Here is a 14650-nt window from a genome sequence, read left to right on the forward strand (position 1 = left end):
CATAAGGCAAGTGTGCCGATGACATATAAAAGAGTACCTGTGCCAGCCACATGTAAAAGACATCCTATACACTCTATAGAATGGTTGGTAGTAGGAAGGGCTTCCAGCTGTAGAAACCCTGCAAAAACAGACTGGCACTGTGTAGTTGTCTGGTTTACCAGCTTCAGTCAAACTGTCTAGCCCATGACAGCATGGAAAACAGAAATTACATGATGATGACGACAATGATGATGATGTGTATATCTATGTATCTATTTATCTCACTATATCTAAATATGTGTATGCATGTATATGTGTGTATGTATGTGTGTGTGGAGAGACAGAGTAATTGTGGAAAATAAATGACTAATGAATAAACATTAGAAGAGAAACATTAAAAACAAAATAAATTATTGCAGATACAAATGCTACTGAACTTACCTCCGTACATCACAATAAAGAGGACATCTGAACATTTCTTCAAATTGCTGTTTACAGGTGTGTTTAGAAGTGGATCGGGTGACCTTATTGTGTACTCTTGTATTTTACGCTCAAATGAAGTTCCTGACAAAACAAAAGCTGAAAATGCATTTCCTAGGAATTTCTTTTTTTTTTTTTTATTCTATTTTTTTTTTACATTTAATTTATCAAAAAGAAAAAACAAACAAATAATAATAATAATAATAACAACAACAACAACAACAATAACAAAAATGGTAATTTATTTTTATTTTTAAATTTACCATTTCTCCATTTTTAATTGTACTTAATTAAATACCATTAGCAATTTAGATGAAATACAAGTGAAAATGTTTGCTCAACCGATCCATTCTGTAATTTAAGCATTCAACCGTTCCACATCTCTTCCTCTCTTTCTCTCTCTCTTACACACACACACACACTTATAAGTCAAGAAAAATCCTGAATTCTAACAAATATGCAATCAGAGATAAAAGAAAGAGTCAGGCCACACTCAATTTAATTAACCTCAGTATATAACTGGTATGTATTTTATCAGCCTAACAAAACAAAGTGCATCATGGCTGTGTGGTTAAGTGATTTGCTTTGCAATACGTAGCTTTGAGTTCAATCCCACTGTGTGTGGCATCTTCAGCAAGTGCTTCCTACTTTTGCTTCACATTAACTGATGCCTTGTGAGCGAAATTTGTTAGAAGGAACTGTACAGAAGCTTATGTAAAAGGCACCTGTGCTGGTGACACTGTGGAGGGAATGACTGTGGGAAGAGGGCATCCAGCTGTAGAAACCAAGCTGAAACAGACAGGAGCCTGGAGCAGTTCTCTGGTTTGCCAGTTCCAATAAAATCGTCTAACCAATGTCAGCATGGAAAATGGACGCTAAATGAAGAGATGACGATGATATACATACGTATGTATGTATATCATCGTCATCTGTTCATTTAGCGTCACACACAACATGGACAAAATTTCTTCTTAAGAAAAAGTACATATTCAAACAAGTAAAACATAATATCATGAATAGCAATAGTGAAACTGGTCGATATATTAAAAATTATATTAAAACTATGTAAGTGTGCATATTTTCCTTTTTTAAATTCTTATATACATTACAACTCACCATGTGGGATTAATCGAAGTTCCTCTTTTCTGTTACTACTACTACTACTACTACTATATATATATATATATATATATATATATATAAAACGATTTTGATTAGGTATAGTGATATTAAATAATCAGTTGTTGGAACCCAATATACATATCTTCTAGAGTGGAGTGAAGAAATGGAATAAAATTTCTTACTTGCATAGGCGTAGGAGTGGCTCTGTGGTAAGTAGCTTGCTTACAAACCACACAGTTCTAGGTTCAGTCCCACTATGTGACACCTTGGGCAAGTGCCTTCTACTATAGCCTCGGGCCGACCAAAGCCATGTGAGTGGATTTGGTAGACGGAAACTGAAAGAGGCCTATTGTATATATGTATGTGCGTCTGTGTTTGTCTTGCCAACATCACTTGGCAACTGATGCTGGTGTGTTCACGTCCCTGTAACTTAGTGGTTTGGCAAAAAAGACTGATAGAATAAGTACTAGGTCTACAAAGAATAAGTCCTGGGGTCGATTTGCTCGACTAAAGGCGGTGCTCCAGCATGGCCACAGTCAAATGACTAAAACAAGTAAAAGGGTAAAAGAGTAAGTTAAGAGTTTGTGCAGAAAAAAAACAAAAAAAAACAAGCAAGGCCTGGCACCAGAAAGGACATCTGGCTGTGAAAAACTGCATCAAAAACTCTCCCAAAACTCATGCCAGCATTGAAAAATCTGACACGAGCAAAATCAATGAATAAATGATGAAACAATGAATGAAACTGATTTGTGTCTGCAGACTATCACTAACAAAAATCTACCAACATAAGTCACTAAATTTTTGCAGATAGAGAGAGTCAAAGATTGATATGATGGAAGTGATGCAAGCTGAAATGGCATAATATCTACATTTGGATCTCTCTCTCTCACTCATTGTTTTCATATTAAGTCTGTATCTATTGCGCTCCTTTTCTCTCTCCCTCATCCGGCATTGTCTCCCAACTATCATTCTTTCTTCCTCTCTCCTGTCATACTGTCTGTATAGTAAGGCATGACATTGCACAGATTTACCCAAATTCAATACCCTATTTATTATCATATTTATTTTTACTGATATCCACCCCCATTTTCTGCCTCCTTTTACTCTTTATCCTACTACGCCCTTTATTCTATATGATTCACCATTGACATCCATCACTTTCTCACCATAACTCTCTCTCCCTCACACACACACACACATGCACACACTTTCATTAATCCCATTTCCGTGATCTTATCTCACTCATACTGCACTCTCTATCCCATTCATGCAGATCTTACTTTTGTATTCAATCTCCTTACCAACAACCTTGAAATAGCTGCATGCTGGAGCCTTGCAGCAGGTAGTTAAAGTGAAATTTGACAAGACAGTCAGTCGCCTGCTGACACTCGTTGATGCTACATCGAAGAGGCCAGGGAACAGAAGAAAGAAGAAGAGAGAAACATGCACCCAACATCAGAGCTGAAGACACCTCCGAAAGGGGGGGGGGTACCACATCAAAACGGTAGAGGCCAAAACCTGACGTGGTTCCTCCTGATGATGTCTTGAGCTAACTGGATCCTATAAAGGAGCTGTTGTGGTAGCAGACCACAAAACACAGTTGAAATTCCTCCTCTGTCTGTCTCTCTTTCTTTCACACATTTATTACTCTATTCAAAGCATGGGCAATCTTTTATGAAAAGCAAGGTGTGACACAAGTGAAAATACTTAAAATAATCTTTTGTTAGGCAGGCCATTCAAAAAGTCCATGGGTTACAGGTTGCCCATAACTGCTGTACTCTCTATAATCCTCTCAGTCTCATCCTTCTATGTCTCTTCTATTATTCCTCCTCTCTATATATTCCTTCTGTCTCTATATTCCTTCTTTCAGCCAATTTGTTGTTTATATTCAACCTCCGAACTGAGAACCCATCATACAATTCTCTCTCTTTCCAAATAGTCTCTTTTATCATCTGTTTGCTCCAATCAACCTTGATGTTTTGAAGTGTTCTACTATCCCCTTATGTTCTGGCTCACTTCCTACTCAGTTATGTATCAACTGAGCACTAGGGTTGATGAAACTGACTTACCCCTACCCTCAAATAAGTACCAATTGGACACTGGGGGGGGGGGTCAATGTAATCGATGATGCCTTCCCTTTAGATAAATATAAGTTGAACCCTGGAGTCAATGTAATGGATTTCTCCTCCCTTAAAAAAAATTACAGACCTTGTACCAAAATCTGACACCAGAATGAGATGAGTGGAAACAATACAGAGATGAAAAGATTATGAATGGTGTTAGTAATAATAAAAAAAAAAATGCATCCAGTACACTAAGTAGAGAAGCTGGTGATAGGAAGGGTCTCCAAAATACAAAAACCATTCTCAAAATGGGTCATGTGAGATATGCTCCATGACCTATCGAGGAAGGCAGTAATTTTTAATAAGATCTGACTCGAACTATGAGAAACCTATTCAACCCATGCCAGCATGAAAAAGTGAAGATAAAGCTTTGATTTGTATATATTATTTGTCAGTAATCAGCTATGGCCGGTTGCTGACAAAATTTTCTTCACTTAAAGGATTTTTATCCTATATATGCTGTTCTATCAGTATTTACGCATTGAAAAATATATCGTTCTTCATATTCTATATAGATTTACATACACACACACACACATACAGATTTATGTGTGTGTGTATATATATATATATATATATATATATATATATATAGATAGATAGATAGATAGATAGATAGATTTATATAGAGAGAGATTTATATAAATAGATTTATATATATATGAATATAAATATATACATATATATATATGTATGTATGTATGTATGCATGTACATGTATATATATATGCACATAACTACACACACACAGACACGCGCATACACACACACATACATATGTATATATATAGAGAGAGGGCTTCCACACAGTTTTAATTTTCAACTACCAAATCTACTACACACACACACATATATATATACATACATATATTTATATGTACACACATATGCATATATGCATGATATGTGTGTGTTTGTATTATATATATATGGCATGGGAAAAACATTCGACCGAAGTCGTTGCCAGTGCCACTGGACTGGCTCCTGTGCAGGTGGCACGTAAAAAGCACCATTTGAGTGTGGTCATAGCTAGTACCGCCTGACTGGCCCTTGTGCCGGTGGCACGTAAAAGCACCCACTACACTCTCAGAGTGGTTGGCGTTAGGGAGGGCATCCAGCTGAAGAAACTCTGCCAGATCAGATTGGAGCTTGGTGCAGCCATCTGGTTCCCCAGTCCTCAGTCAAATCGTCCAACCCATGCTAGCATGGAAAGCAGACATTAAACGATGATGATGATGATGATATATATATATATATATATATTATATAATATATATATAGATATATATATACATATATAGATATATATATGCCTCGTCTGGCACCTGTGTCGGTGGCACATAAAATCACCCACTACACTCTTGGAGTGGTTGGCGTTAGGAAGGGCATCCAGCTGTAGAAACACTGCCAGATCTGACTGGCCTGGTGCAGCCTTGGGGCTTGCCAGACCCCAGTTGAACCGTCCAACCCATGCTAGCATGGAAAGCGGACGTTAAACGATGATGATGATGATGATGATGATATATAAAGCATAATAATAGGTAAAAGGACTGTGTGCATTAATATCTGAATGGGAGAAATTAAGCAGCCAACAAGAATACATAGTAAGACAGAACAGGTAATTTTCTCTTCAACACATATTCCAAAGTGTATAATTTTTTACAGCTCTCTCCCTTTCCTCTCCCCGTTCTCTCACTCTCATTTCCTATCCCTCCCTCAGCACCCTCCTGCCAGTCTGTCCATCTCCTTTTTATCAAAATCAATTCTCATTGTTGTATTTCAGGATGGTCATTTTTTTTTTTGGCCAAATAATTTTCATTGTTCTTCTTTCTTCCTACTTTGGATCTTTTCGGTTTGAACGGCAGTTTTTAACATAATTTCTAGGTAACTAAAAAAATTTAAACTTCATATACTGGTAGAATGTGTTTATAAAACATCTTTTTCTCTTGGCTTTATTGAGAAAATTCTATAGTTTGTAAAATATTTGTTGTTTTTTCTTCTTCAATTTCTGCAATTTCAACCAATCACTGATGTCTATTGAGGTAAAAAAAAATCTGTGCCGTATGAATATGTCCCTCGTTTAAGAAACATATTGGGTTTATTTACATTTCTGAAGAAAAAAGATACCCTTCCTCCCACCCCTAACCCTAACCCTAACCCTAAAACAGACTGAAATGCAATAGATCGATACTAGGGTCATAATTATGGGTGACAATTTCATATGACACCGCTAGAAAAACTGCTGTTCAAACCGAAAAGATCCCATATTCTTTTCTTTTCTTTTTTCTGCTCTGATCCCTAAGACTTAACCAAATTGTTTTATATATTCTTTATGCTGTCCCCGTTATTGTTTTAATTCAACAGTCTATCTACCTTAAATAGGGGGATAAAAAGCACTCAGGCATGTCAAAGCAAATCCAATTTCTGCAGTGCATAATCAAGAAAAAAAACTTTCAGTTAATTAAAACATGTAATACAGGACAAACTTTGTATAGTGACCTAGGGTGATTTTTTTTAGATGCTTTTTGGAAAAATACATTTTATATGCCATCAAATACAGCAGTTCTTTAAATCTTGTGTTCCTTATCTTCACTGTTTGTCACTGTCAAGCCACAAAATATTTAATGATATTTCTTTATATCTTCTTTGTTTCATGTTTACCAGATCAATTCCCCAAGAAATATATCCAGAATTGTTGGTGCACCTAGGGCCATGCAATAATGCAATCATGCACCAAACCTGTGAAAATTCCCAAGCTAAGACAGCTAAAAATACTTGTATGTTTCATCTGTTATCTCTTCTTATATGTTCCCCAGTTTTTCCATTGTACATGTTTGTGTGTGTACTCAACACACACTTATGTATATACATACATGCTTTTGTATCTTTATGTTATGTGTGTGTGTATATATATAAATATATACACAGACACATATATATCATCAATGTTTGTAAATTTTTAGATGTGTGTATATATATATACATACATATATGTGTGTGTGTGTGTATATTTATACAATGTAAAGAAGATAAAGAAAATTCTGAAACACACATACATCTATATATGGAAAGAAGAGGTACATATATATATATTTATATGTATATATATATACACACATTGATATTCACACAGAGTTATACATGCAATTTTTTTTTTCATTACTGATCTCCTTAATTAAACTGCCAGTGTGTTGGTGCATGGTCTTAATTAATTCCATTGACTTTATTATTTATTTCATTCTATTATCTTACTTAATGATTTGTATTTACCAAATGGCTCACACTTTTGAAACAAAACTGAGAGCACACACACACACAGAGAAACACACACACACACATATGCACAAACACACACATATGCACAAGCATACATGCATGCACACTCACACATGCAAGCACACATCACTGTACAGAATGACAGTGAAGATGAAATACCCAAATCTTCAGCGTTTCACTTCAAACCTCACTACAGCCATGAAAGAGAGAAAGAAATTGAGAGAGAGAGAGGGGGGGAGAGATAGAGATAGATAGATTGAGAGAGAGAGAGTGGGGGGGCACCTGAGGGCTCCTTACATCACGCATGAGAAAACAGTCAAATAGTCGGAGCAGCAAGATAGGGTATTGATCCAGTTGTTAAGATTCTTTTTCCTGCTCCAAGGAACAAACTATCGCAGCCAACCACCCATGCATATATATACGTGTGCATACATGGCCGGGGTGGAGGGGTGGCAGGAAAGAAAAGAAAAACATGTAAAAAATTGGTCAAAAAAAAAAAGCAAGAAAATAATTGATAAAGAAACAATTTATGAAAAAAAAATGGTGCATGCATTTGATGCAACAAACCGCACTGTATCCTGTGTAAAAAAAAAGTGGTGGATTAAAGCTACGTTTGAACACACCTTTCAGTCTTAAGTCTTTATTCATCTCATCAGCAGAGGTTATTAGCTCCATAGATGTTGAGTGCATTAAGTGGGGCCTATGTCTGCCTTGGGCCAGACTGTCCCATGATTCTGCCAGGGTGCATGTTAGGTATGGCCTCTCTCGATTTAACGACAGGCTGTCCCATTGTTCTGTAAGAGGGGAGACACACAGTACACAGTGCATGGAAGATTAAAAACGGACATTGCAAATAAAACATTTAATGTTCAGGGTATAATCACAACAATAAGGTATGGTACAGGAGTGAAAGATGATGGTGGTGGTGGAGGGTGGCAGGTGAAATGGTAGAAGTGATGGTGGTGGTGGTGGTGGATGGTGGCAAGTGAGATGGTAGAAGTGATGGTGGTGGTGGTGGAGGGTGGCAGGTGAAATGGTAGAAGTGATGGTGGTGGTGGTGGAGGGTGGCAGGTGAAATGGTAGAAGTGATGGTGGTGGTGGTGGTGGATGGTGGCAAGTGAGATGGTAGAAGTGATGGTGGTGGGTGGTGGAGCATGGTAGAAGTGATGTGGTGGTGGTGGTGGAGGGTGGCAGGTGAAATGGTAGAAGTGATGGTGGTGGTGGTGGTGGGTGGCAGGTGAGATGGTAGAAGTGATGGTGGTGGTGGTGGAGGGTGGCAGGTGAGATGGTAGAAGTGATGGTGGTATTGGTGGTGAAGCAGTGGTGGTGGTGAAGGGTAGTAGGTGAGATGGTAGAGGTAATGGTGATGGTGGTGATGGAGGGTGGCAGGTGAGATGGTCGAGGTGATGGTGATGGTGGTGGGTGGCAGGTGAGATGGTAGAGGTGATGGTGGTGTGGTGGAGAGTGGCAGGTGAGATGGTGATGGTGGAGGGTGGCAGGTGAGATGGTAGAGGTGATGGTGATGGTGGTGGTTTTGGTACTGGTGGTGATTATAGCGGTAGTGGTGGCAGTTTTGGTAGGGTAGCAATTATAGTGGTAGTGGTGATGGTGGTGGTAATTGTGATGATGGTGGTAGTATTGCTGATAATGTGGTGGTGGTGGTGGACAGCTTGGTTACTGATAGTAGTTATTGTGGTACTGGCAGTGATGATGTAGTGGTGGTAGGTGGTAAGAATGGTATTGATGGTAGTGGTGATGTTTAAATTATAGCAGTGTGGGTGATGGATGTGATTTTAGTTTTGGTGGTGATGGTGGTGGTGGTGGTGTTGGTGGTTTTGATGTGGTGATGATGGTGGTGGTGGAGGTGGTGTTGGTGGTGCTTTTGACGGTGGTGGTGGTGATGGTGTTGGTATTGGCGGTGGTGGTTTTGATGATGGTCTTGGTGGAGGTGGTGTTGTTGTTGCTGTTGGTGGTGGTGGTGGTGTTGACAGTGTTGATTTTGATGGTGGTGGCAATATTGTGTGAAACAACATAACAACAATAACAACAAAAGTACATCTTTGAAAAGTCAAAAAAGAAAAAAAATCAAAAGCAAGATTATATAAGGTTAAGACAAGAAAAGCTGAAGGGGAGGAACAAGTGGTGGTGGTAGCAGGGGTGGTGGTGGTGATGGTGGTGATGGGGGTACTGTGTGTGTGTGTGTGTGCGCAATGGTAAAGCCACTGATTTGAACTCTTTACCAACAGTTTCACTGACCCCCTTCTTATTGTCTTTCTACTTAGCCTGTGAGTGAGAGAGAGAGAGAGAGAGAGAGAGAGAGAGAGTGTGTGTGTGTGTGTGTGCACATGAATGTATATGTGTGTGTTGTATGTGTACATTTTTGTATATGTGTGTGTGTGTACATGTTGGAGGAAGCACATGGTGTGTGTTGTTTGTGTTGTACAAGTGTATGTGTGTATACTAATGTGAATGCGTGTGCGTGATATGTGTGTTGTACATGTGTATATGTGTATGCTTTTGTGAGTACGTGTGTATGTATGTGTGTGTGCTCTGTGTCTATGTGTTTGTGAGTATGTATGCCATGCATATGTTCAGACCCATGTATGTCTTTAATTCTTTTAATAATTCACTCAAAGAAGGATAAACAGTACCCAAGAACCTTTTCAGAGCCTTTGACACTTGTGGAAGGAAGAACAGTCAGGAAACTCGACCCAAATGCCTGTAAACAGTGTGGTCTCCATTGAAGGCACCCACGACACAGATCATGGTTTTAAACCCATGGAAGTTGATTAAGTCAACCACAAAAGAACAGTCCTTGCTGCTAAATTTCACTGGCAAGGCTTTTGTAGAACCACGGCTTTAGTAGACAGAAAAAAACTTGTCGAAGGTGGGATTGAATCACAAAACTGTAGCTGGAGGTGAACTTCTTAAACACACAATCATAGATGTACATTGGCATGATGAAGGACAGTGGTGTTGATTTCAGCGGTGGTGCCCCAGCATGGCCGTGGCCTTCGGGCTAAAACATTTTTAAGGATTTTTAAGGATTTATATGACCATTTAGTTGTTTGATTAATTGGATAACTTATTCATTGAATTAGTGTCTGAGGTGGCTGAGTATTCCACAGACATCATCATCATTTACTGTCCCTTTTTCCATGCTGAAATAGGTTGGATGGTTTGACAAGAACAGATGAGCCAAGGAGCTCAGCTAGGTTCTATGCCTGCTGTGGCATGGTTTCTACAGCTGGATGCCCTTCCTAATGCCAACCACTTAACAGAGAACACCAGAGCACTGGTGAGGTCATCAAATAGCCGCAAGATATAGACTGGGGTATAGACTGGAGGATAAGAAACTATGATAAAGAGAGAGAAACAGGTGTCTTGCTGAGTGGGTGAATACATGGCTTGCCCACCTGGAAAGTGAGAAAGAGAAAGAAAGAGATGTGAGGTCCAGGTGCAGCATGAATATGAGACGTGTGTAACATTAATGTAATTCTCAGGTAAAATGACTCTGACATAGGTGTGACAAGGTCAGACCCTTTGAATTACAGGTATATTCCATCCAACAGGCACCTGTACATTTCCTTTGACCGGAATTCATTCACAATAATTGGGTTAAGCTGAGGCTATGATATACACCCATGACCAAAATGCCACATATTAAGATTGAACTTGGGACCTCATGGTTGCAAAGCAAATTTCTTAACCACTCAACCATGACTGAATCCACCTATGAATATTTATGTGCATATGTAACTTTCAGGTAGTATTACATTTAATTATGTAAGACAATAGGTATAAGCAATTAGTGCTCGGGTTGCCTTCCTGTTATAGCTGTCTAATAAAGTTCATCTCTGGGCAGTGTTTCAAATGAGCAGCTGCTGCATCTGTTTGCTTGATTGGGTTGGGGTCACCTCAGATTAGTGGTCCCAGAGATGTCATTATGCATAGAGCAGACCAGGTCCACCAGAGCTCTCCATTGCTGGTGGTCCTGTGCCAGCCCTTCTGTGTCCTCTAAGGTGACATCATGCCTCTGGAGATCTCCCCAATCATGTCCAGCCATCTGCATTGAATGAGAGTAAAGCCCTCATACTCCCATTTGATTGAACAGGTACAGGAATAATAGAATAAAGGTGAAAGCAGGCAAACAACTGGTATCAGGTCAGATTGTGAGATAAACATTGATTTAACTCGAAGGTAGAAATGAAGGTTAGAGTAGTTTAGATCACAAGAGATTTACATCTTTATTCTATTATGCATATATACATATGTATGTATGAAGGCTTGAGAAAACACCTGCAAGTCTGTACACCAATTCATGACAAGTCAAGCCTTTATTTTAATGACTAAATTGGTTGGTATAAGAAAGAGAATAATCTTTTTTTTCTTTTTTTGTGTTCTAGGTAAACAAAAAAATGACTGAGAACTGCATTTAGAGTCTAAAATGTAGGTCTGATATTTTGAATCAACTGTAACAATCTTCAAAAAGAAGATGTTATGGTAAAGTTCTGTAATTGTGTAAGTATAAGGCGCAGGAGTGGCTGTGTGGTAAGTTGCTTGCTTACCAACCACATGGTTCCGGGTTCAGTCCCACTGCGTGGCACCTTGGGCAAGTGTCTTCTACTATAGCCTCAGGCCGACCAAAGCCTTGTGAGTGGATTTGGTAGACGGAAACTGAAAGAAGCCCGTCGTATATATGTATATGTATATATATATGTATATGTGTGTGTGTCTGTGTTTGTCCCCCCAACATCACTTGACGATACTGGTGTGTTTACGACCCCGTAACTTAGCGGTTCGGCAAAAGAGACCGATAGAATAAGTACTAGGCTTACAAAGAATAAGTCCTGGAGTCAATTTGCTCGACTAAAGGTGGTGCTCCAGCATGGCTGCAGTCAAATGACTGAAACAAGTAAAAGAGTAAAAGAGTAAGTGTATGAATATATTAACTCTTTTGATACAAGCTCGCGCGTGACCTCCTTTGGTTCTATGATACAAACTTCCAGTTTTAAAGCAATTTAACCCTTTATCATTCAAATTACTTCATCAAATCTAATGCTTATTTATTAACATCGTTTTAAACTAATTGCAATATGTGAAAAAATTTTCATTTTCTTTTTCTTTTTCATCTTTGGTTAGTAAGTATTATTTCCTATTTGCTTCTATCTTAAAATCAAAGGAAGTGACTGCTATTCCCTTCAAACTGTGCATTTCTGACCTGGACATCAATATTTTGATATTGAACTATTTTCCATTGCATTTCAGGCAGATTCAGCACCGAGTTGCTGAAGCAGAATTTTCTAGAAGCCATAGAGATCAAAATAAGTACCGGTGGAATACTGGGATTGATGTAATTCACTTACCCCTCTCCAAGATTGCTGGCCTAGTGCCAAAACTTGAAATCAATATCATAATGTAACCGATTTTTAAGGATATTTCAAAGAACCTTTTTAACTAGACAAAGTAGAACTAGATTTTATTTTTATAGACAACTTAATGGTGTATGTGGGATTTTATTACTCTAGTTGTTTTATATATAATATATATATATATATTATATATATATATATATATATATATAATAAAAATCAAATGGAAATTGTAGCTATGATACCCGTGCCAGTGGCACGTAAAAAGCACCGTCCGAACATGGCTGAAGCCAGTGCTGCCTGACTGGCGTCTGCGTCGGTGACACGTAAAAAGCACCAACTGACCGTGGTTGTTTGTGAGCCACCTCTGGCCCCTGTGCCAGTGGCATGTAAAAAGCACCCACTACACTCACGGAGTGGTTTGCTTTAGGAAGGGCATCCAGCCGTAGAAATACTGCCAGATCAGACTGGAGCCTGGTGCAGCCTCCTGGCTTTCCATACCCCGGTCGAACCATCCAACCCATGCTAGCATGGAAAGCGGACGTTAAATGATGATGATGCTGATATATATATAGATATATATATATGCCCCCCAAAATATACATATACTCACAAGCACATGATGGCTGCCCCCTAGTTATCGAGTATGGCCATTGCACGAAGCTTAACTGTTATTGATGCTGTGATCGAATGTGACTTTTTTGCCCAGCTAAAGATCTACGATGTCTTGTACAGAATTGGCAACTAAAACCTTACCTGGCTGTAGTTGTAACTGGGCTTCACGTACCTTTGCATGTCGTTTAAGTCATTTAAGTCAAACCATCCAACCCATGCTAGCATGGAAAACGGACGTTAAATGATGATGATGATGATGATTATATATATACATGCCCCCCAAAATATACATATACTCACAAGCACATACATACATACTTTATTTTTTTTATGACTCATTCACTGTTCACGTCTTGTACATATTCTATATGCTGTTCATGTACTTCTGGTTACTTTATTCTGATGAGTGGTAGTGCATACGAGCACTGTATACATTAAGTCCATTATTTTCATACATGCATGCACACACACACAGAGGCACGCACATACTTATGAATTGTGTGCATGAGTTAAATTAAAGGGGAAAATACAAGTGTGTAAAAGGCAGAATTATATATATTCTATGGGTGTTATAAGGGCAGGGAGACCGTTAGTATTGCTTTAAGGTTTGTAACAAATATTAAAAACTTAACTTGAGATAAAGGCAGAAATTTCAAAACTTTGCAATTTATTTCCATATTTAGAAGCTTAGTAAAAGAGGTAACTCATGTATTCAGAACTGAGTTATAAGGAATGTAGGGAGTGTTTTAACTGGCAGGGATGATGAATGATATTTAAGGGAAATTGCGAGCTGCAGTCCCCAGTATTTTTGTCCTATGGACCAGTTCCATGCAAGAAAATTCTTTTTCCACGGACCAGGGGATTACAAACATAATAGAATATAATAAAATGCATAATACATAATTTCATTATTACATATAAAACACACACACACACACAATACATATATATAAGTACATATATACACATATATGCATATATATATATATACACACACACACACACACACACACACACATACATATGTATATGCATACATACATACATACATACATATATATATACACACACACACACACACACACACACACATATATATTATATATATATATATATATATATATATATATACATACATTCACAGTTACACACACACATGTTATATATGTTATATATATTACATGTATAAAAGATATATAATACAAAAGAATCCTGCAGACTACAATAGCCAATAAAGTAAAAATGAAATTTAAAAAATTCTTCTTTCTGCGCTGCCCAGTACCAAATGATGTGTGACTTGATACTGATCTGCAGCCTGGTGGTTGAGGACCTCTGAATTAGGAACTATTATTAGAAGCTAGTGAATGAGTTAGTATAAGATTTGAGCATGTGAGTAGCAACTGTTAAACAATGCTATGTTATTATCATTGAACCAGAAAGATATTGAGTAATAGCTTAACAAATATCCTCTGTGTGAAAAGTCTGGCTGCATACACGTTAGCATATGTCAGGTGCATACAATTGACAACACAGTTAATTAAGATTTATTCAGTGAGTTCTATTGAACACATGTTTACACGTGGAATTAGCAGAATCATTATCAACTTAGATGGCATTTTCAAAGTTTTGGCCGATAAAGTTGAACCGAAAAACCCTACAACGAGGCATGAATTGCACGAAGCC

At 38.1% G+C, this 14650-nt stretch overlaps 1 protein-coding gene across 6 annotated transcripts in view; it reads right to left on the bottom strand.

Annotated features, from left to right (window-relative positions):
- The window catches only part of LOC115224740 (protein retinal degeneration B), a 143799-nt gene that overhangs the window by 27946 nt on the left and 101203 nt on the right, over window positions 1-14650 (bottom strand). For 4 of the 6 annotated variants that reach the window (XM_036513576.1, XM_036513574.1, XM_036513575.1 and 1 more), the window contains 2 exons: window positions 7604-7774; window positions 421-543 (listed from right to left, as the gene is read on the bottom strand). In XM_036513576.1, coding sequence (XP_036369469.1) covers window positions 421-543; window positions 7604-7774 — 294 coding nt within the window. The remainder of the gene's footprint in view (window positions 1-420; window positions 544-7603; window positions 7775-14650) is intronic. The other 2 variants (XM_036513577.1, XM_036513578.1) reach the window with 1 other exon arrangement.

This window comes from Octopus sinensis, linkage group LG26 (assembly GCF_006345805.1).
Source record: "Octopus sinensis linkage group LG26, ASM634580v1, whole genome shotgun sequence".
Taxonomy (NCBI): Eukaryota; Metazoa; Mollusca; class Cephalopoda; order Octopoda; family Octopodidae; genus Octopus; species Octopus sinensis.